Source organism: Oncorhynchus mykiss, chromosome 28 (genome assembly GCF_013265735.2).
Source record: "Oncorhynchus mykiss isolate Arlee chromosome 28, USDA_OmykA_1.1, whole genome shotgun sequence".
Taxonomy (NCBI): Eukaryota; Metazoa; Chordata; class Actinopteri; order Salmoniformes; family Salmonidae; genus Oncorhynchus; species Oncorhynchus mykiss.
In genome coordinates this window covers 18,058,829-18,082,867 of record NC_048592.1, presented here as the reverse complement: position 1 = coordinate 18,082,867, position 24,039 = coordinate 18,058,829, and the positions used below count along the sequence as shown (strand labels likewise).

Below are 24,039 nucleotides of genomic sequence, written 5' to 3'. Positions count from 1 at the left end.
CTGTAAAGAGGGCTTGCAGTTGCATCACAAATCACCTAGCAACTGCACCAGGCGCCATGTTGGAAGACAAAACTCAGTCTGTTGGGTGCCCTCCAATCGTCCACACAGCTGGTTGCGTTTCGCTTCCACCGGAAACTTTGGGAAGATTGACCATTATTTAGTTGGACCCAGAAAACAGAGGAAGTGGGAGAACCTATTCAAGTAAGTACATTTATTTTGAAAGTGATCAAAAACGATGTACACTGAACAAAAATATAAATGCAACATGTAGTGTTGGTTCCATGTTTCATGAGCTGAAATAAAAAATCCTAGAAATGTTCCAGATGTACAAAAAGCTTATTTCTCTCAAATATTTTTGCACAAATGTGTTTATATCCCTGATAGTGAGCATTTCTCATTTGCCAAGATAATCCATTCACCTGACAGGTGTGGCATATCAAGAAACTGATTAAACGGCATTACCATTACACAGGTGCACCTTGTGGTGGGGACAATAAAAGACCACTCTAAAATGTGCAGTTTTGTCACACAACACAATGCCACAGATGCCTCAAGTTTTGAGGGACTGCAGTAATACCCACCAGAGCTGTTGCCAGAGAATGTAATGTTAATTTCTGTACCATAAGCTGCCTCCAACATCGTTTTAGAGAATTTGGCAATATGTCCAAAGCGGCCTCACAATCACAGACCACATGTAACCACCCCAGCCAGAGGAGTATTTCTGTCTGTAATAAAGCCCTTTTGTGGGCCTGGCTCCCCAGTGAATTCATATTTCTATTGCCCATTGAATTGAAACAAATTCTGCTTTTCTGATAAAAGGGAATTGCACTGTTTTGGGAGATGTGCTTCACTGCCATTGTTCATCTGATTTTCAGGATTTACTCAACTTAAATTCATCCATGATATAGAACAGGGTATGAAACATTGCAATTAGATAACCAACTCCGTAATTTACTGTATACAAACACATAAATCTATATGCCATTTAGCAGGCACTTTTATCCCAAACAACTTCATTTTTTAAACATATGGGTGGTCCCGGGAATAGAACCCACTATCCTGCCATTGCAAGCACCATGCCCTACCAACTGAGCTACAGAGAACCAGTTAATGCATTGCTTTTCCTTCATAGAAAATAAAGTGTCTTTATGTATGCTTTTTGTACTTTACTTTGGTCACTATAGAGCTGCTCACAATATTGAAAATCCACTGTTCATCACGTCTCACTTAGGCCTAACCATGTATCAAGCTGTAGATACATTCAAATCCGAAAGTCCTACCTTATTCAACCAAAATAATTGTGTGATGATAGTATACCATAGATAGTATACCATAGCATATTTCATATACCTGGGTGACTATTACATTACAACACAACTCTAAAATTGTTGTCATCATTTCCTGTCCTTTCCCAGTTTCTTGGTCATAAACACCTGGTCTTCCTGGAAGCTTTATATGGTTCTGGTTGTTTCACCTTGTGGTGGAGAAATGGGTCAAACAGACAACTTTGAACTTGCCTCAGCAGACTTTGACCTGGTAAATGCACTGAAAAACTAGGCCAGCAGCAGAAAGAATAGAGATATTCAAAGGAACAAAAGAGCGCAAGTTGTGTGTGAACTGCTGGGTCCATAGCATACAACTGGCATATGATTCCACAGTGTTTAAGCAGCGGGACAAGCAGTGTTATAAAAACCAAAAGGTTTTGTCTGTTTACCTGCTAGTCAACTCTCTTATAGTGTTTGATAAGTGATTGCTTCTCCATATACAATGTTACAGCAGACAATTGAGACATTCAAGATTACTATCAATATCAACCTATTCCAGATGTATATATTCTTGTTTATGTCATGTTACTTACACCTCTAAAATAGAGCTGGCCCTGCATGCCCATAAAATGTAAGTATCTCCTCTTGCCACCACAGCCCCTCGCAGAACCGTTGGAAGTAGAACTGGCAGCCGTTGGCGGTAGAACTGGACAGGCAGGGCAGCATTGTGAAAGTCCCTTGGCCAGGATGACCTCCTTGACAAAAGCCACCAATCCCAGGAACAGGTGGTCCCTTCTGTTGGGAAGGAATGAAAGGGACATTTGTCTGGGCCCTGAGAAAAACAGCACTTTTAAGTCCCTCCTTTCAGGTTTGTGTGTGCGTGCAAGTGTGTGAGTGTGAGTGTGTGTAAAATGTAACAAATTATAACACAGACCATGTCATTCTAATTCCCCCCCAAACATATCTAAGTATTAAAGGTTAAACTAGCACCTACATCAAAGTACTCTGAAAAAGCAAAATTGTAGAACCTAAATGCTATAATTCCAGTTCAATTCAGTCGGAGACCCCAGCCGGTGTTTGTGCCAGATATTACTACGGAGGAAAACCAAAGAGGGTAATGATGATTGTATTGGATGGTGGAAACTGTGCATGCCTCTCTCTCATTCTCTATCGCTCATACAGTGGGAATAAACATTCCACAGCCCCTGCCATCCACATGCCAACCCCTTCTCAACCCCACTGAACCAGCCACCATGTGACTATTGTAATCTAACCAAGTAGTTGTTGTATAGGTGTATGAGTGTTTGTATAGGTGTTTGTGTGACAGAGATAGATACAAACAGACATATATTTTCATATTGGTCCCCGTGGGAATCGAACGCACAACCATAGCATTGCAATGGTCTACCAAATGAGCCACATCATCACAAACCAATTGATGTCTCAATGTATTCAATTACTGTACTGTGTATTGTTTTTCTTCATGGTGATGGAAAGTATACAGGTACAAACCTAGATGACCAGCCTATGTACAATACAAGATTGTACATTTACATTAAGTGGTTTGTAAGGATGGTATATTAATACTGCATAACAAGTGGTTGTTTTTCCATTTTATTTGATCAAGAGAAATATTTTATTTGATGTGGATGTTTTGTGTCTTTGCCCATAACTTTGCTCCTTTTGATGTAAATGTTTGAGGACAGGGTTTTGTCCTTTGATTCCATTAGAATGACAATGGCAGAAAAGGGGACGAGGCAACAACTCTTACAATTCCAACTATAGAATCCTGCAAGATATTGTTCTTAATTATACAACTACCTTTTTTGCCAAAGCAGAGATGCTGAAAAAAAATGTTGGTCCGCCAGTATTAGTAAAGGCCCAGGGCACTACTTTTGTGAAAAAATATTTCTTTAAAAAAAAAATGTATTCATACTTTTTTTATTCTGATTTTTCAGAGGGTGCCCGAGCATTTCAGAACTATTTTAGTCCTCTGAGTTTTATCACTTTGAGTGCCCCAAAAGTGAAAAAGTCCAAAAGGTTTCTGCCTCACTAGCTAGGTTTCCATCCAATTGGTGACAGATTTTCATGCCTATATTCTAAAATCTGCATAAAGACAATATGCACATTTTCCCACCGGTGGGAAACTCATTTTACAGACACAAAAAAATCCCACCACGTCGAACGAACAAATGATCTGTCGGCATTAATAAAACCTACCGAAACTGACGGTTTATTAACCACGTTTCCATCCACAGTTTTTATTCATTAAAAAAATCAAGATGTGATGGAAACAGGAAGTTTCGGTACAATTTTATAAATGCAGACAGATAACGTGTTTGTTCGACATAGTGGGATTCTTTTGTGTCATTAGAATTTATTTAGCAAGAAATGGCCTTTATGGGCAAATATTTATATAATAACCATCATATGGAAGTTTAACTGGAGTCACATTAAGATATGTGTGTGGTTCTCCTACGATGACTCCGGAAACCATGCAGTTTATTAGGCTACATATGGAATAAGTTATAATATACTTCACAGGGTGGTGAAAGTGCACGGTGATCTTGATGCTCGTTTCCAAAAAATATCGAGGGGTCTTATTCTGGTGACATGACGCTTGACTGCCATTGGGCAAATAAAAATATTCTCACTCTTATCCATAATAATCGGATAATGCAGACTAGTTTACCAACACAGCCTACCCACACTGGATCTACGAGCTGTTGGCTAGAGAGCACGTGCCAAGACCAGAGTAGGCACATTTGCTATTTGACGCAACAGTTTTTGTGGCAAAACTATCGGTAGAGTTGATTTTTATTTGGAACACGTAAGTGAAAAAGTACATTGTGTGCACTACATCATCACACACGGACTTTTATCTACAACAAGTCTATTTGGTGGAAACACACCACTGGTGGGAAAATTCACATATTTTCTTTATTCAGATTTGTTCATATTTGCATTAAAATCTGTAGCCAATTTGATGGTAACCTAGCTAGTGGAATAACAAAAACACCACCTCTTACGGCTTTATAAGGAGTCATACGATTGGTCGAATTTTAAAGCAGAAGTTGCAACGATGATTGTGATTTGCCGGGAGCCGTGAACGCTTTTGTCCAGAACCCATTGTGGTGTTTTAGGTGTCAAGCTTATGGTCATGTGGCAGCAGTGTGTAGGAGGGAGATTCCTAGATATGAGACGTGTGCAGGAGGACATCAGACAAAGGAAGTTGTAGTATTGGTGGAAAAAGTTGTGTGTGTAAACTGTAGGGGTACCCATGGTGCCGGAGATTAGAGGTGTCCTGTCAGAGTAGTGCAGAAGGTGTCATATGCTGAGGCAGTGAAGAGAGTAGTAGAGGAAGGTGGGTCCAGGGTGAGGGATCCTAAGAAGATCCCTGTGAGTAGGCCGAGGTGAACAGAGAGTGAAAGGAATAACGTGCTTCAGTAAGGTTGTTTTTTTGTGTTCATGGCCATGGTTGTTAATTGTACCGCAGGAATGGAACATAAATCACAGAGGATAGATGTTGTGGTGGCAGCTGCAGAGTACTTGGGTGCAGTGGCAGATTTAGGTTTAGGCGACATGGGCAGCCTAATGGCGGCATCTTGCAGGGGGTGGCACGGGGCGCCCGCATAAAAAAAAATCGGAACGGTGACATCAATCATCAGGTTTGCAGACGACAACAGTAGTGGGCTTGATCACCATCAATGACAAGACAGCCTACAGGAAGGAGGAGAGGGCACTCGGAGTGAGGTGTCAGGAAAACAACCTCACACTCAACGTCAACAAAACGAATGAGATGATTGTGGACTTCAGGAAACAGCAGAGGGAGCCCCCCCCTATCCACATTGAAGGGACAGCAGTGGAGATAGTGGAAAGTTTTAAGTGCTGGGCGTACACATCAGACAAACTGAAATGGTCCACCTACATAGACAGTGTGGTGAAGAAGGCGCAATAGCGCCTCTTCAACCTCAGGAGGCTGAAGAAATTACAGATGCACAATCAAGAGCATCCTGTCGGGCTGTATCACCGCCTGGTACGGAAACTGCACTCTCAACCGTAAGGCACTCCAGAGGGTGCTGCGGTCTGCACAACACATCACCGGGAGCAAACTACCTGCCCTCCATGATACCTACAGCACCCGATATCACAGGAAGGCCAAAAAGATCATCAAGGACAACAACCACCCGAGCCACTGCCTGTTCACCCCGCTATCATCCAGAAGGTGAGGTCAATACAGGTGTATCAAAGCTGTGACCGAGAGATTGAGAAACAGTTTCTATCTCAAGGCCATAAGACTGCTAAACAGCCATCACTACCTCAGAGAGGCTGCCGCCTACATTAAGACCCAATCACTGGACACTTTAATAAATTGATCACTAGTCACTTTAAACAATGCCACTTTAAACAATGCCACTTTAAACAATGCCACTTTGATAATGTTTACATATCTTAAATTACTCATAACACATGTACAGTGCATTGCGAAAGTATTCGGCCCCCTTGAACTTTGCGACCTTTTGCCACATTTCAGGCTTCAAACATAAAGATATAAAACTGTATTTTTTTGTGAAGAATCAACAACAAGTGGGACACAATCATGAAGTGGAACGACATTTATTGGATATTTCAAACTTTTTTAACAAATCAAAAACTGAAAAATTGGGCGTGCAAAATTATTCAGCCCTTTTACTTTCAGTGCAGCAAACTCTCTCCAGAAGTTCAGTGAGGATCTCTGAATGATCCAATGTTGACCTAAATGACTAATGATGATAAATACAATCCACCTGTGTGTAATCAAGTCTCCGTATAAATGCACCTGCACTGTGATAGTCTTAGAGGTCCGTTAAAAGCGCAGAGAGCATCATGAAGAACAAGGAACACACCAGGCAGGTCCGAGATACTGTTGTGAAGAAGTTTAAAGCCGGATTTGGATACAAAAAGATTTCCCAACCTTTAAACATCCCAAGGAGCACTGTGCAAGCGATAATATTGAAATGGAAGGAGTATCAGACCACTGCAAATCTACCAAGACCTGGCCGTCCCTCTAAACTTTCAGCTCATACAAGGAGAAGACTGATCAGAGATGCAGCCAAGAGGCCCATGATCACTCTGGATGAACTGCAGAGATCTACAGCTGAGGTGGGAGACTCTGTCCATAGGACAACAATCAGTCGTATATTGCACAAATCTGGCCTTTATGGAAGAGTGGCAAGAAGAAAGCCATTTCTTAAAGATATCCATAAAAAGTGTTGTTTAAAGTTTGCCACAAGCCACCTGGGAGACACACCAAACATGTGGAAGAAGGTGCTCTGGTCAGATGAAACCAAAATTGAACTTTTTGGCAACAATGCAAGACGTTATGTTTGGCGTAAAAGCAACACAGCTCATCACCCTGAACACACCATCCCCACTGTCAAACATTGTGGTGGCAGCATCATGGTTTGGGCCTGCTTTTCTTCAGCAGGGACAGGGAAGATGGTTAAAATTGATGGGAAGATGGATGGAGCCAAATACAGGACCATTCTGGAAGAAAACCTGATGGAGTCTGCAAAAGACCTGAGACTGGGACGGAGATTTGTCTTCCAACAAGACAATGATCCAAAACATAAAGCAAAATCTACAATGGAATGGTTCAAAAACAAACATATCCAGGTGTTAGAATGGCCAAGTCAAAGTCCAGACCTGAATCCAATCGAGAATCTGTGGAAAGAACAGAAAACTGCTGTTCACAAATGCTCTCCATCCAACCTCACTGAGCTCGAGCTGTTTTGCAAGGAGGAATGGGAAAAAATGTCAGTCTCTCGATGTGCAAAACTGATAGAGACATACCCCAAGCGACTTACAGCTGTAATCGCAGCAAAAGGTGGCGCTACAAAGTATTAACTTAAGGGGGCTGAATAATTTTGCACGCCCAATTTTTCAGTTTTTGATTTGTTAAAAAAGTTTGAAATATCCAATAAATATCGTTCCACTTCATGATTGTGTCCCACTTGTTGTTGATTCTTCACAAAAAAATACAGTTTTATATCTTTATGTTTGAAGCCTGAAATGTGGCAAAAGGTCGCAAAGTTCAAGGGGGCCGAATACTTTCGTAATGCACTGTATGTACTGTATTTTATACCATCTTCTGCACCTTGCCTATGCCGCTGGGCCGTCGCTCATCCACATACTTATATGTACATATTCTCATTCACACCTTTAGATTTGTGTGTATAAGGTAGTTGTTGGGGAATTGTTAGATTACTTGTTAGATATTACTGCACTGTCGGAATTTGAAGCACAGCATTTCGCTACACTCACATTAACATCTGTTAACCATGTGTATGTGACCAATACAATTTGATTTGCGCGATCGGTTCTCTATCGCTCATTTGCACGTCACGTCAATGATGTCATGTCACCGTGTGGGACAGTGGGTCAATTAACCTTGTCGGAGTGGGCACCCTGATTTTAGTTTGTGAGCTAGGCAGGCTACTCTCTGGGAAGGTCTCCCACTCAGAAGTATGAGATGTAGAGGGGGGCGGATGTAGGTTGACCTCAGGTCTCCCCACTGGAAGCCCGAGGTAGGGGGAGCGGGGGAATCGATCAAATATCGCACCTCTAACTTTGTACAGTACTAATGCAATTAGTCAAATCAGTCACACTATGTAATGCTACCAAATACACCACAATTCATTCATAATACTGTGAATATATAGTTTCATAGGCATATCGTTGCATTTTTTTCTGGTTTGTGCAAAATCATGAATATATATTTTCGCAGACATATCGTTGCATTTTTTTCTGGTTTGTGCAAAATCGTTAATAACAATATAAAACCATTCCGCACACCACCAAGGTGAATTGGTTTAGTCTTGACTCTTGGTTGACAGTGTTGGGGGATGGGTATAATGTATTGATGCTCGAGTGCCAAATCAACACAAATGTATTTTTATTTGTCTTTGTTACTTATTTTTTATATTTATGAGTCTTATTTTTGTAAATATTTTTTATGTATATAGTTTTAAATGTTATGATTATGTATTTGTGTCGTTCCAAATGTCTGAATAATGTTTTATTTTTTTGTGTTGGCGGGGGACGCTGAAATGGGGGGTTCGCCCAGGGAGCCATACAAGCTAGAACCGCCACTGCTTGGGTGTACGAGATTTTACTGCAGAAGAGTTACAAGATGTTTTGAATTATAGTGTCCCATCCTCCCAGTCTGCTGGCCTGGAGTAGGATCAGATGGGGCAAAAGTAGCGGAATAGTGGTAAGGTTTTAATGGGTGCAGGGTTAGTTGGTAGGGCAATACATCAATAAAATCAATGTATTTTACAGTGTGATGAAGCCATACTACAGAATAATAGGCTGATACACAGCCAATACAGTAGTCGGCGGCATGCCCCTATAACATTTGTTTGCGGACTGTCATAATACCAAAGAAGAAGCCTTGCCGGGAGTGGCGCTGGCGAAAAGAGGATGGTCTTTGGCATTCTGGAAGGCTTGAACAAAATTCCAACTTCCAGCAGCCGCGTGTCTCCCTGGAGTTCGGATGGGATACATCTGTGACTGTATTTCGTTGGGATATGGAAATATGACTGAAACTGACACGGGGCCATAATTTTATTTGAGTGATTTTTATGGGAAATAAATACGTTTCAACACAGTCTGCAACGTCGCTTTTCACAACAGGTAGGTTTACTTTAGCCCATTAAATAGCATGCTAACGTTAGCTGGCTACCTACGAACGTTAGCTAACTTAGTCACATTGTACGGATATTGTTTTAAATGCCAACTACAAACTTCGGAAGAATAGCCAGCTAGCTAAACAGGTTCCACGCGTTTGTTTTGTAGTGTTAGATGTAGCTACCTAACTACACTTCTGAAAACTCTTGCTGTATCGTGTCATCTGTAATTTTAACGTCCTCCCACCCCACAACGAAGTTGTTTGTTGTTGAGGAAAACGTTGGCTTCTTTGTATTGATCGGATCCAACTTCATTTAACGGAGTTTAGCCAGGGCAGGAAAAGAATCGGCGACCACCGTAACGGCATGCCTGTGTTTTCTCCACTGGACCTGTTTTACTTTATCTGAAAAGAAAATAACATAACTTATAGTACGGTGACCAGTGAAAGACGTCTCCGTTAGCTCTCTCGGTCCGAACACAAGAAAAACAGGGTGGCAAGTTTTGCCTCACGAGTTAGTTACTAACGTTAGTCCGCGAGCGAGTCGCATCGATCGGCTTTGCCTCCTGCCTACTTACTTGTTGCTTGGCTTGCTGGTAATAACCTAGCTGGTCATTCATACGGTAGTTTTGGTAAATATTATTAGAAAGGTAATAGCAAGCAATTTTTTTGCGCTAACCTTAGTTATCATTTTCAAATGTCAACTATGCTTATCAATGTTAGCTAACATTGGAATATAAATTGTGTTGTGTATTTCAATATAGCAGTCACTAATGCAAGTCGTTCAAATAAACTTGTTTCACATTCAGCCCAACAATTTGGACCAGATACGGGAACATGGATTACGGTGTGAACTGGAGAGACGAACCCTAACGTTACTTGGAGGACTCGACTGCTGTCTATTTGCTGGGATCTATAGCTTTCGATGTGTGCACTAAAGGATTGTCACCTCTTGTGTGAAGTGAAATGATGGCGTCACGTTGGAAAGGTCCATTCGATGAAGAGGAGAGACTGACCAGACCCTCTTTGTGCAAGGTACATAAGCCCCACTCAAATTCATGCCCAAAATTCCAACATTTTACCACCTTAAAGGTTGTTTTTGGGGGACCCAAAGTTCTTCTCATGGAAATTGGGGTCCCGGAGATGATCAATTAGATGTAGGTTGAGCTACAGGTAACTGCCAAAATAAAGGAAACACTTGAGTAAATTATGGGGATACAAAGTATGTTGAAAGCAGATGTTCCTGAGTTAATTAAGCAATTATCATCCATCATGCTTAGGGTCATGAATAAAAATGCCCAGTTGCCCATTATTTTGGCTACCATGGCTAGAAGAAAAGATGCCAGCTTCAAAATATGCTCCCTTACAAATATTCCACTAACTTAGGTTTTGACACAATAGGAGTAGGCCCAACCTAAGCTTAGTTCTCAACCCAGTTAAGGTCAGCCTGTTCCATCAACCTCAGCTCACTTAAGCCTAGTGTATGTCCATTTTTTTTAAAATGTTTTATTTCACCTTTATTTAACCAGTTAGGCTAGTTGAGAACAAGTTCTCATTTGCAACTGCGACCTGGCCAAGATAAAGCGTAGCAATTCGACACATACAGCAACACAGAGTTACACATGGAATAAACAAAACATACAGTCAATACAGTGGAACAAAAGAAAACAAAAAGTCTATATACAGTGAGTGCAAATGAGGTATGTTAAGGAAATAAATAGGCCATGGTGGCGAAGTAATTACAATATAGCAATTAAACACTGGAATGGTAGATTGGCAGAAGATGAATGTGCAGGTAGAGATACTGGGGTGCAAAGGAGCAAAATAAATAAATAAATACCAGTATGGGAATGAGGTAGGTAGATAGATGGGCTGTTTACAGATGGGCTATGTACAGGTGCAGTGATCTGTAAGCTGCTCTGACAGCTGGTGCTTAAAGCTAGTGAGGGAGATGTGAGTCTCCAGCTTTAGAGATTTTTGCAATTCGTTCCAGTCATGGGCCGCAGAGAACTGGAAGGAAAGACGACCAAAGCAGGAATTGGCTTTGGGGGTGACCAGTGAGATATATCTGCTGGAGCGCGTGCTACGAGTGGGTGCTGATATGGTGACCAGTGAGCTGAGATAAGGCAGGGCTTTACCTAGCAGAGACTTGTAGATAACCTGTAGCCAGTGGATTTGGCGACGAGTATGAAGTGAGGGCCAAGTGAGGATCGGTAGAATAGTCAGTTTTACGAGGGTATGTTTGGCAGCATGAGTGAAGGATGCTTTTTGGCGATATAGGAAGCCGATTCTAGATTTAATTTTGGATTGGAGATGCTTAATGTGAGTCTGGAAGGAGAGTTTACAGTCTAACCAGACACCCAGGTATTTGTAGTTGTCCACGTATTCTAAGTCAGAGCCGTCCAGAGTAGTGATGCTGGACGGGCGGGCAGGTGCGGGCAGTGATCGATTGAATAGCATGCATTTAGTTTTATTTGTGTTTAAGAGCAGTTGGAGGCCACGGAAGGAGAGTTGTAATGGCATTGAAGTGCGTCTGGAGGTTAGTTAACACAGTGTCCAAGGAGGGGCCAGAAGTATACAGAATGGTGTTGTCTGCGTAGAGGTGGATCAGAGAATCACCAGCATCAAGAGCAACATCATTGATGATTACAGAAAAGAGAGTCGGCCCGAGAATTGAACCCTGTGGCACACCCATAGACTGTCAGAGGACCGGACAACAGTCCCTCCGATTTGACACACTGAACTCTATCAGAGAAGTAGTTGGTAAACCAGGCGAGGCAATCATTTGAGAAACCAAGGCTGTCGAGTCTGCCAATAAGAATGTTGTGATTGACAGTCGAAAGCCTTGGCCAGGTCGATGAATACGGCTGCACAGTAATGTCTCTTATCGATGGTGGTTATGATGTCGTTTAGAACCTTGAGCCTGGCTGAGATGCACCCATGACCAGCTCTGAAACCAGATTGCATAGCAGAGAAGGTATGGTGGGATTCGAAATGGTCAGTAATCTGTTTGTTAACTTGGCTTTCGAAGACCTTAGAAAGACAGGGTAGGATAGATATAGGTCTGAAGCAGTTTGGGTCTAGAGTGCCACCCCCTTTGAAGAGGGGGATGACCGCGGCAGCTTTCCAATCTTTGGGAATCTCAGACGATAGGAAAGAGAGGTTGAACAGGCTAGTAATAGGAGTTGCAACAATTTCGGCAGATATTTTTAGAAAGAGAGGGTCCAGATTGTCTAGCCTGGCTGATTTGTAGGGGTCCAGATTTTGCAGCTCTTTCAGAACATCAGCTATCTGGATTTGGGTAAACCTAGTAAAACCCATTTTATCATGAATCATTTTGACCAATCACTGATATTGGAGTGTTTAACTGCTGTGTCGCTAGAGCAGATGAAACATACTGTAGTGATGCATCCAGTGTAGTTATTTATCCACAGTTGGTGTGCCACTAGTGAATGGGTTGTTTTTCTCTAAGGAGCCCTAGCCTATAAAGGCTCTATTAGACAGACCCCCCTCTCCACTCCTGTGATCTGTACTTCATTAAAGCCCAGGACTTAACTTGTTTAGCAGCCATTTACAGAGCATTATATGGCTCTCTGATGGATATCGGAAATTGGATAGAGGACTCTGCTTTCTTCCTGTAGGCTTTGGGTTGTCTGTTATGCTCAGTCTCTGGTAAATATAGAGATGGGTTAGGGTTAGCTTAGGCTATTTTATCCAGTTTAATTTCTCCATTACACTGTGTAAAGGCTGGACACTGTAAAATGTGTAGTTTAACACTGTCTAGTGTTCTGCCTTCTTGTCGATTTAAACAAAAGTTCTGTTTTCCTTTTGATGGCACTCCTAATAGGGAAGTAATGATTCACCGCGTCAGTCCCGGTTCAAATGTTTAAGATATGAGTTCATCGGTCTGGAGGATTCCAAACAGATCCAAATGTACCATGCATTTGTCAGAAAATCCGTACAAAAGTTATGAATCACTGGTTTACTATTTTTGTTGTTGTTGATCAAATTACTTTCTACCTTCCGAAAATACCTTTAATCTTTTGTGACAACTGCATCCTTCTTGTCTAACTAAGCATGTCATTAGGTTGACAGTCATTGATCTACAAGTAATTTTGCCTACCAAACAACCCCAGACAATATCAGTAGCCTAGTCAAAATGCTCGCTGTGCACAGCTTCGTGCGCTGACCAATGAGAAGTAGGCCTGTTCCTGATCTGGCTCATCTATGCATCACCTTCAGCATTCAAATAAAAAAAAGTTAGTAAAAAAGAAAAGCAAACTAACTGATAGTGGGCTGTTAGATGCCCAATTTCCCTTATGGCTCAGCTCAGGTGCCTACATACACAAGACATACTGTATACATAATTTACACATATACACACACACAGAGAAGTCAGCTCAGACAGATCCAGCTCAAAGCGCCTCAGCAGCAGATTTTCATTTAAGATCGGTGTCCTGTTGAGCTAACGTGCGCTAATGTGATTAGCATGATGTTGTAAGTAACAAGAACATTTCCCAGGGCATAGATATGTATTTTTATGGGCAGAAAGCTTAAATTCTTGTTAATCTAACTGCACTGTCAAATTTACAGTAGCTATTAGTGAAAAATACCATGCTATTGTTTGAGGAGAGTGCACAACAATGAAAATGTTTATCATGGCAACTGGTTTGATACATTCACCTCTGAAGGTAAATAATGTACTTAATGTACTTAATCGTGCTCTGATTTGGCACCCTGAGGGTCCCGGAGATAAAATATAGCATAGTTTTGTTTGATAAAATACATTTTTACATTCAAATGTAGGAACTGGGTTCGACAGTTTGAACCCCTGCTGTGTGAAGGTTAGTGTATTTTCTGTAGGGAAGCTAATTATCCATAATTAACATATAATTTTTGTATCTTCTCTATAGTTGTGTACTTGAAAATGTATCAATTTACCAATTCGGCACATTTGCACAGACTTGATACAACATTGTGAACAGTAATGCAATGGTTCATTGGATCAGTCTTAAACTTTGAACATACACTGCACACAAAATTCTAAATTGCACCTAGACTGTGATATAATGGCCTGTATCTTGCATTTCAAAGATGATGGGGAAAAAAATAATAAATTAAAACGCATGTTTTTTTCTTTGTATTATCTTTTACCAGATCTAATGTGTTATATTCATCTACATTCATTTCACAGTTCCACAAACTTCAGTGTTTCCTTTCAAATGTTATCAAAAATATGCATATACTTGATTCAGTTCCTGAGCTACAGACAGTTAGATTTGGGTATGTCATTTTAGGCGGAAATTGAAAAAAGTGTCATCAGCAAACGTTCCTTATTAAGAGGTTAAAATGGAAAATGAATGTGTATGCAACAAATGTTAGCACATCAAATCTTATAGATTCTTTATTCTAATCAACTGAATCGTACCGAATCGTTTCAAACTAAAACGTATCGTTCCTGTATCGCATCGGAGCCCTTGTATCGTCATCGAATCGTCGTGAAAGGGACAGATGCACATCGTTAACGCCTAATAAAACTAGTCAATCAGACTGTAATGTTTCAATGAACTGAATGAGTTCATTGATGGTCACTGGAAAATGTTATATTTAAAAAAATATATTTAAAAAAATCAGTGGCCTAGCGTCCTGTTTGCCCCGCACGCATGTTCCCCATTTCGAATTGTTCTGCGCATATGCTGCGCAAAAACCTGTCACTGAAATTCACACTTCTACTCAATACAACACATTGAATTTAGAATACAGAATAGACTGGCTGATTTGCTCATATTTGCAAAGACCTACCTGTGTTTTGGCCTGAGGAATGGGAGTAAGGAATATACATGTCATTGTGTCAGTAAGGAGAAAACACTGCATGAAACCTTTACTCATCAGTTAACACAGACACACACACTGTCTCCTTCTCTCTCGTAAACACACACACACCCCACTCTCTCACCCACAAACTTACACACACACACTGCTCCCAACTTTTAAAACATTAGACACCAAACAGAATTTAAGGAGCACCAGAATTAAATAGATTTTTTTTTTAGTTAAGAACTATATGAATCCTACCTTTTGATGCACATCTCATGAGTAGTAGGCCCTTTTCCTTTCTTCCTGTGCCAATCAAATTTGCCTAAACCTACTATCAAGTTACCAGGTTGTTAGCTAGCTAGGAAACATGACTGAACAACGTTAGCAACCTGAGATTTGTTTGAAACGGCCAGCAACATGGTTTGTGAAATTATATGAAATGCGTGTGAATCCCCATAGAAAGAAAAAAAAGGCATCTGGTAATATGGGTGATCAAAAAAAAAACCTGTTTAGGCTAGAGACTTTTTTTGAGAGTTTTCTTTGCTGTAAAAACTGCAAGTATGCCTGTTGTGAAGCGGTGCTCCTTTTCCCCTCTGACACTCAGAGGCTGCATGATGGTGAACTTGCAAAGTATACTCTGAATGGACTGTGCTCTTGGCTATAACAGGCGATTAAATGATATAATGTATCAACATTGCTTGCTCTGCGTGCTGCTCCAATGTTAATAGTGTACATTTGTTACAACAGAAGACTCATTAGGGTTTGCATCACAGCTAAAGTATAAAACTGACACAGGAATAGATGCGCATGAAGAGCGGGATGAAGAGAAGCAGGTGAGAGCTGTTAGGGGATGTGGCTGGCTGATTACAGCTGCCACACACATACGCATGAAAGTGAAGTGGATATTACTGGACCTGCGCATACAAGAGACTAGTGGCTCTTGCTTCAATTCAACTGCATTTATAAACAAAACTGACTTGATAAACATTTTATAACAGGCACCAGCAGGTTATTTAGATCAGTAGGGCTGAAAAGAGGTAGTAGTATCATGTGAAACGGTACAACGGTATTCTAAAATGTTGGTATAATAAGTGTCATGACGTTTTGGTACCGTGATATTACTGTGGTAACGGTGTACCGTGCAACATATGCTCGCTTTGAGGCAAGCAACACTGAAGCATAAATGAGAGCACCAGCTGTTCCAGACGACTGTTTGATCACGCTCTCCATAGCCGATGTGAGAAAGACCTTTTAAACAGGTAAACATTCAAAAGGCTGCAGGGCCCGACGGATTACCAGGACGTGTACTCAGAGCATTCGTGGACCAACTGGCAAGTGTCTACATTGACATTTTCAACCTCTCACTGTCTGAGTCTGTAATACCAACATGTTACAAGCAGACCACCAAAGTCCCTGTGCCCAAGAAAGCGAAGGTAACCTAGTGGTTTGAGCGTTTCGCTTACTGGATCGAATCCCCAAGTTGACAAGGTAAATATCTCTCGTTCTGCCCCTGAGCAAGGCAGTTAACGCACTGTTCCCCGGGCGCCGAAGACGTGGATGTCGATTAAGGCAGCCCCCCGAACATCTGATTCAGAGGGGTTGGGTTAAATGAGGCATTCAGTTGTACGATTCAGGCGGCATTCAGTTGTACGACCTTTCCACTTTCCCCTAAATGACTACCGCCCCGTAGCACTCACGTTGGTAGCCATTAAGTGCTTTGAAAGGCTGGTCTTGGCTCACATCAACACCATCATCCCAGAAACCCTAGACCCACTCCAATTCGCATAACGCCCCAACAGATCCACAGATGACACAATCTCAATCGCACTCCACACTGCCCTTTCCAACCTGGACAAAAGGAAAACCTATGCGAGAATGCTGTTCATTGACTACAGCTCAGCGTTCAACACCATAGTGCCCACAAAGCTCATCACTAATTGAAGGACCCTGGGACAAACACCTCCCTTTGTAACTGGATCCTGGACTTCCTGATGGGCTGCCCCCGGGTGGTAAAGGTAGGCAACAACACATCTGCCACGCTTATCCTCAACACTGCGGCCCCTCAGGGGTGTGTGCTTAGTCCCCTCCTGTACTCCCTGTTCACCCACGACTGTGTGGCTAAGCATGACTCCAACACCACCATTAAGTTTGCTGACGACACAAGTGGTTGGCCTGATCACTGACAACGATGAGACCGACTATAGGGAGGAGGTCAGACTACAGGAAAGGGAGGGCCAAACAGGCCCCCATTCTCATTGATGGGGCTGTAGTGGAGCGGGTCAAGAGTTTCAAGTTCCTTGGTGTCCACATCACCAACAAACTATCATGATCCAAACACACAGACAGTTATGAAGAGGGCACGACAACACCTTTTTCCCCCCAGGAGACTGAAAATATTTGTCATGGGTCCCCAGATCCTCAAAAAGTTCTACAGCTGCACCATCAAGAGCATCCTAACCGGTTGCATCACCACCTGGTATGGCAACTGCTCAGCATCCGACCGCAAGGCATGACCGAGGGTATTGTGTACGGCCCAGTACATCACTGGGGCCAAGCTTCCTGCCATCCAGGACCTAAACTCAGCAAAAGATTCAACAACTGAGACATAAACTGAACAAGTTCCACAGACATGTGACTTACAGAAATTGAATAATATGTTCCTGAACAAAGGGGGGGCGGGGGTCAAAATCAAAATAACAGTCAGTATCTGGTGTGGCCCTGGCTGCATTAAGTACTGCAGTGCATCTCCTCATGAACTGCACCAGATTTGCCAGTTCTTGCTGTGAGATGTTACCCAACTCTTCCACCAAGGCACCTGCAAGTTCCTGGACATTTCTGGGGGGAATAGCCCAAGCCCTTACCCTCCGATCCAACAGGTCCCAGACGTGCTCAATTGGATTGAGATCCGGGCTCTTTGCTGGCCATGGCAGAACACTAACATTCATGTCTTGCAGGAAATCATGCACAGAATGAGCAGTATGGCTGGTGGCATTGTCATGCTGGAGGGTCATGTCAGGATGAGCCTGCAGGAAGGGTACCACATGAGGGAGGAGGATGTCTTCCCTATAACCCATATTGTTGAGATTGCCTGCATTGACAACAAGCTCAGTCCGATGATGCTGTGCAACACCGCCCCAGACCATGACGGACACTCCCCCTCCAAATTGATCCCGCTTCAGAGTACAGGCCTCGGCGTAATGCTAATTTCTTCGATGATAAATGCAAGTCAGACCATCACTCCTGGTGAGACAAAACCGTGACTCGGCAGTAAAGAGCACTTTTTGCCAGTCCTGTTTGATCCAGCGACGGTGGGTTTGTGCCTATTGGCGACGTTGTTGCCTGTGACGTCTGGTGAGGATCTGCCTTTACAACAGCCTTACAAGCCCTCGGTCCAGCCTCTCTCAGCCTATTGCGGTTAGTCTGAGCACTGATGGAGGGATTGTGCGTTCCTGGTGTAACTCGGGCAGTTGTTACCATCCTGTACCTGTCCCCAAGGTGTGATGTTCGGATGTACTGGTTCTGTGCTGGTTTTACACGTGGTCTGCCACTGCGTCCGTCCGTCTTGTCTCCCTGTAGCGCTGTCTTAGGCGTCTCACAGTACGGACATTGCAATGTATTGCCCTGGTCACATCTGCAGTCCTCATGCCTCCTTGCAGCATGCCTAAGGCACGTTCACGCAGATGAGCAGGGACCCTGGGCATCTTTCTTTTGGTGTTTTTCAGAGTCAGTAGTAAGGCCTCTTTAGTGTCCTAAGTTTTCATAACTGTGACCTTAATTGCCTACCATCTGTAAGATGTTAGTGTCTTAACGACCGTTCCACAGGTGCATGTTCATTAATTGTTTATGGTTCATTGAACAAGCATGGGAAATTAAACCCTTTACAATGAAGCTCTGTGAAGTTATTTGGATTTTTACGAATTATCTTTGAAAGACCGGATCCTGAAAAAGTAACGTTTCTTTTTTTTAAAGAGTTTGTATACTAGGCAGTGTCAGAGGAAGTCCCAAAAAATTGTTAGACTCCAGTCCCGGTCCAAAAGGCTCCTTAACAGCTTCTACATCCAAGCCCACGACTGCTGAACAATGAATCATATTGTATTTTTACATTTTTTATTATTTAACCTTTTATTAACTAGGCAAGTCCGTTAAGAACAAATTCTTATTTTACAATGACGGCATATCCCGGCCAAACCCTAACTTGGATAATGCTGGGCCAATTGTGCGCCGCCCTATGGGACTCCCAATCGGCCGGATCGAACCAGGGTCTGTAGTGACGTCTCTAGCACTGAGGTGCAGTGCCTTTAGACTGGTCCCGAGTGGCCACCTGGACTATTTACATTGATCTCCCCCCTTTGTTTTAATCAACAGTGAGTAGCAGCAGTGTTATCTATGCATAGTGACTTTACCCCTCCCTACAAGTATAAATTACCTCGACTAACCTGAACCCCTACACTTTGACTCGGTACCGGTGCCCCCTGTATATGCCTTGTTATTTGGTTACTTTTTTATTTTATTTGAACTCTAAATTTGAATGCATGTTTTAGCGCAATGTTCGAAATGCTTGTATTGCAAGAATTGAGGTTTACATTGTTTTGCTGTTTTTGAGTGTTTTGTCTTTTTGTCTCCTTGGCTCCTGTGCTGTGTGCACAGTGCACCTTCTGATTCGTACACAGACACCAAGCCCCTGCCACTCACTTTAATAGTGGAGAACTTAACCTTTTTTGTAACAATACTCTTTATGTCTCAACTTCCCAAATGTAGAACAGAGCAGACCCTACTAAGACAAGAGTATCAAGGAGCATGACTGTGGAAAATGTTTACTGTTTCTGTCACATGGCATTACGGTTCCACGAGCAGCATTTTAGCCACAGACATATGTGCTAGCTCTCTAGTCTGTGTTCTATAAATATGAAATGAGCATAAAAATACAATTATTTAAGGAGTTCTCATTCTGAGAAATAAGCATCTTATCCAGGCAGGCCACTTGATTTCAACATCTCAACAAAGTGAACAGGCTATGTTCAAACAGAGACGGACAGAAGAGTTCCACTGTTCTACCTCATTAGTGAATAGATCCAAGTTGGCTAGACTTTAAATATAACGATTAGCTGGCTACTCACTAGCAGGCGGGCTAGTGCTCGAGAGATTAATGTGTTAATATCTGAAGGGGCTGCACAGCCACAGATACTGCCTTTCCCATACCAGGAACAACCACTCTGTCATAGTTAAGGCAACCGGTGCTTGTCTGAGAAGTCACACCAAGTTAAATCCCAATTGTCCTAGAAGTGTTCCTTCCTCTAGGCTGATGTCTAAAATACTTCAAATTACTTTCAAACATTCTTTCAGCACTTGAGGATGATGTGCTAGGCCCTAATCAAATCACAGGATGGAAAAAGCTTCACATTTTTGTCAAATGCCCTGCTACCAAAATATTACAGGGCCTGTACAGTGGCTTGCAAAAGTATTCACCCCACCTTGGCATTATTTATATTTTGTTGCCTAGGAATTAAAATAGATTTTGGGGGGTTTGTATCATTTGATTGACACAACATGCCTATCACTTTGAAGAAGAAATGAGACAAAAAAACTGAAAACTTGAGTGTGTATAACCTATCCACCCCCCCCCAAAATCAATACTTTGTATTGGCTTTGACAAGGTCATTCCAAGACATTTAAATGTTTCCCCTTAAACCATTTGACTGTTGCTTCAGCAATATGCTTAGGGTCATTGTCCTGCTGGAAGGTGAACTTCCGTCCCAGTGTCAAATCTCTGGAAGACTGAAACAGGTTTTCCTCAAGAAATGCCATCCATCATTCCTTCAATTCGGACCAGTTTCCCGGTCCCTGCCGATGGAAAAACATACCCACAGCATGACGCTGCTACTATGCTTCACTGTGGGGATGGTGTTCTCGGAGTGATGAGAGGTGTTGTGTTTGCGCCAAACATAGCGTTTTCCTTGCTAGCCAAAAAGCTCAATTTTAGACTCATCTAACCAGAGTACCTTCTTCCATATGTTTGGGGAGTATCCCACATGCCTTTTGACGAACACCAAACGTGTTTGCATATTTTTTTCTTTAAGCAATGGCTTTTTTTCAAGGCACTCTTCCTTAAAGTCCAGCTCTGTGGAGTGTATTTCTTAAAGTGGTCCTATGGACAGATCCTACAATCTCCGCTGTGGAGCTTTGCAGCTCCTTCAGGCTTATCTTTGGTCTCTTTGTTGCCTCTCTGAAGAATGCCGTCCTTCCCTGGTACGTGAGTTTTGGCGGGCAGCCCTCTCTTGGCAGGTTTGTTGTGGTGCCATATTCTTTCCATTTTGAATAATGGATTTAATGGTGCTCTGTGGGATGTTCAAAGTTTTCGATCTTTTTTTTAATCGCCCACCCCTGATCTGTCCTTCTCCACAACTTTGTCCCTGACTTGTTTGGAGAGCTCCTTGGTCGTCATGGTGCCGCTTGCTTGGTGGTGCCCCTTGCTTAGTGGTGTTGCAAACAATGGGGCCTTTCAGGACAGGTGTATATATCATGAGTTCATGTGACGGATCATGTGACACTTAGATTGCACACAGGTGTACTTTATTTAACTAATAATGTGACTTCTGAAGGTAATTGGTTGCACCACATCTTATTTAGGGGCTTCATAGCAAAGGGGGTGAATACATATGCATGCACCACTTTTCTGTTTTTTTTATTTAGTTATTTTTTTCCATTTCACTTCACCAATTTGGACTATTTTGTGTATGTCCATTACATGAAATCCAAATCAATTTAAATTACAGGTTGTAATGCAACAAAATAGGAAAAATGCCAAGGGGGGTGAATACTTTTGCTAGGCACTGTAAGTGGGTAACTCCATGATACTTAAGCATTACAAGATAAAACATCCTAGGCACACGCACACAGGAGGCCCTCTGCTCTGCTTCATTATCTGAGGCCCACACAGTGAAGTGCTCCATTTACTCTGGATGTGGTGTCAGATTTGTCAGCCCACGGGGAGCTTAACTTTTTCCTGGTTAAGAGGGTAGTGTTTGATGTATTTAGGCCTGATGTCATGTGGTCTGTGCAGTGTGTGTCATGGCTGGATGAGCCTGTAAATATAGAGGCCATGCGTCGGTGTTTTTGCGTACTTGTGAAAGACTAACGAGTGAAATGTCTTTATCCCTCCTTTGTTTGAAGAAAATACTAGCTGTTTGAAAATGGAGGCCCTGGAGGTGTTTTCCAGGCTTAGCTTAGTATCGAGGTGCGTGTGTGTGTGACTGGGATGGAAGGGCTGTAGCTTCTGAACCTCACAAATGACCACATACACATGTGTAAACACTCTAAAGCCTGCTAGCTAATATGCCAATACAAGTAAAGCACTGTTCGATAATTAAGCCAGATAATGTTTTAAAGCACATTCCAAGTCCTCTTCTGTCTCATGTTTTCCGTATATGTTTAGTTATGCTATGTAACCGAAGAGTCATTTTTTTCCTACCAAATATGCTTTGGCAGCTCATATTCAGTAAGTGGGCGCCATAGTACCGGCTGGGATTCCACTGAGGTCGTAAGCCCTCAGGCTGTTGTTATGAAGCTGATGTATGACTTCTGATGCTCTGCTCTCCATTCCACAGTCTGATATGAAATGAACAAGAGCTTTGAGTTCAGTGCTTCACACACTCCACGCTGCCACACCCAATGCAAATACTAAACACTGGCATTCTGGTAGTGATTCATAGACTGATTGATGTGTGTGTGATCATTTATCCAGAATGGATTTGTGTGTGTTGTTTTTTGTGCTTGTCTTTTGTAATTAATGTGTGAAACATGAAGTTAGTGTTTTTGCTGAACTGGTAGTAACTAGGGTTGCATTGATATGACATTTCTGTCTGATACCAATATCTGATCATTTCTTTGCCAAAATATCCGATAAGATATATACAATTTTGAGCTTAAGCATTTTAGTACAGTTAAATAGTTGAAACACACACTGAACAAAAAGTTATTTTGTTGGCATTTACATATGTCCCCATTACCAGTAAAACATAATCAAAACTTACTTACTTGGTATGCTGTTTCATTGTTAATTTGTTCAGTTTCATTCTCAACCAGGATTTCATCATTCATGTCAAGAAGTGACGTTTCAGCTCTGTCTTTCCTTGGCGTCTCTTCCTCGGTGCGCACTGTCACTGTGTCCGTTTTCATCTTGTCCAGCTGTGTCTAACATTTCACGTAAACCCTGTGTCTTGTCTGCATCGAAGTAGCGGTCCTTGTACCTAGCAATGAGCATGGTGGCGACTATGGTTGCAAAGTGTCGGACATTTTCAGTGGGAAGTTAAGCCCGGGAATCACAGTCTGCTGATATGGACAGCCCCATCAAGAGGGTCTTCCTGGATGATGTATTTTGGGAGAGAGTGGTAAGCAGCCTGAAACTCTTGAAACCTATAGCAGTAGCCATTGCATGGATTGAGGGAGACAATGCCATCCTGTCTGATGTTCAGACTGTTTGCAGATGTAAGAGAAGAAATCCGTACGGTCTTGCCCACTTCACTGTTCCAAGCAGAGGAAACTGCAGTTCTGAAATATATCAAAAAGCGTGAAGACTTCTGCCTGAAGCCCATACACGCCACAGCGTACATGTTGGACCCCAAGTATGCTGGCAAGAGCATCCTGTCTGGTGCAGAGATCAACAAGGCACTACCGTGTCTCGCCACCTTGGCATGGATGAGGGCAAGGTTCTTGGCAGTCTGGCGTAGTCCACTACCATGCAAGGGCTTTGGGATGGAGATGCAATATTTCCCCTGTTGCCTCCATCATCCTCCAAATCCCACCAACATCAGTCACCTCAGAGCGCAACTGATCCTTGTTTGGGAACACGCACACCAAAACACGCAACAGGCTGACCGATACAAGGGTTGAAAAATTGGTGACCATTGGGCAAATTTGAAGCTTTTTGAGCCTGACAACGAGCCATCCTCAGCAAGTTTGGAAAGTGACAGCAAAGATGAGGCCTCAGAGTCTGATGTTCAAGAGGTGAACATTGAGGATGTCCAGGGACAAGACATGGAATCCTGAGAGGAAGACAACCAAAGCTTTAGTTTCTAGACTATCATTTTACAGATTTATGTTGAAAAAGTTTTTGGGAGATGCGATGGATCATTGGGGATCATTCAATATTCCCTTTCGTTGTTCAGTGAAATCCCATGTGAAGAGTTAACTCATTTTAAAGTTCAATTCCTAACTAATTTTATTTTTTTCTATTGGAAGGATTTAATCATTTGAAATTGTCAACATATGATAAGGTAAAAAGTTTTGTCTCCA

At 42.3% G+C, this 24,039-nt stretch overlaps 1 protein-coding gene across 2 annotated transcripts in view; it reads left to right on the top strand.

Annotated features, from left to right (window-relative positions):
- Positions 1-8,713: 8,713 nt before the first annotated feature.
- LOC110508654 (rho GTPase-activating protein 21) overlaps positions 8,714-24,039 on the top strand; it is an 87,093-nt gene continuing 71,767 nt past the window's right edge. For both annotated transcript variants that reach the window (XM_021589340.2, XM_021589341.2), the window contains exons 1-2: positions 8,714-8,939; positions 9,741-9,966. In XM_021589340.2, the coding sequence (XP_021445015.2) occupies positions 9,898-9,966 (69 nt within the window). In that variant the 5' untranslated portion in view covers positions 8,714-8,939; positions 9,741-9,897. The remainder of the gene's footprint in view (positions 8,940-9,740; positions 9,967-24,039) is intronic.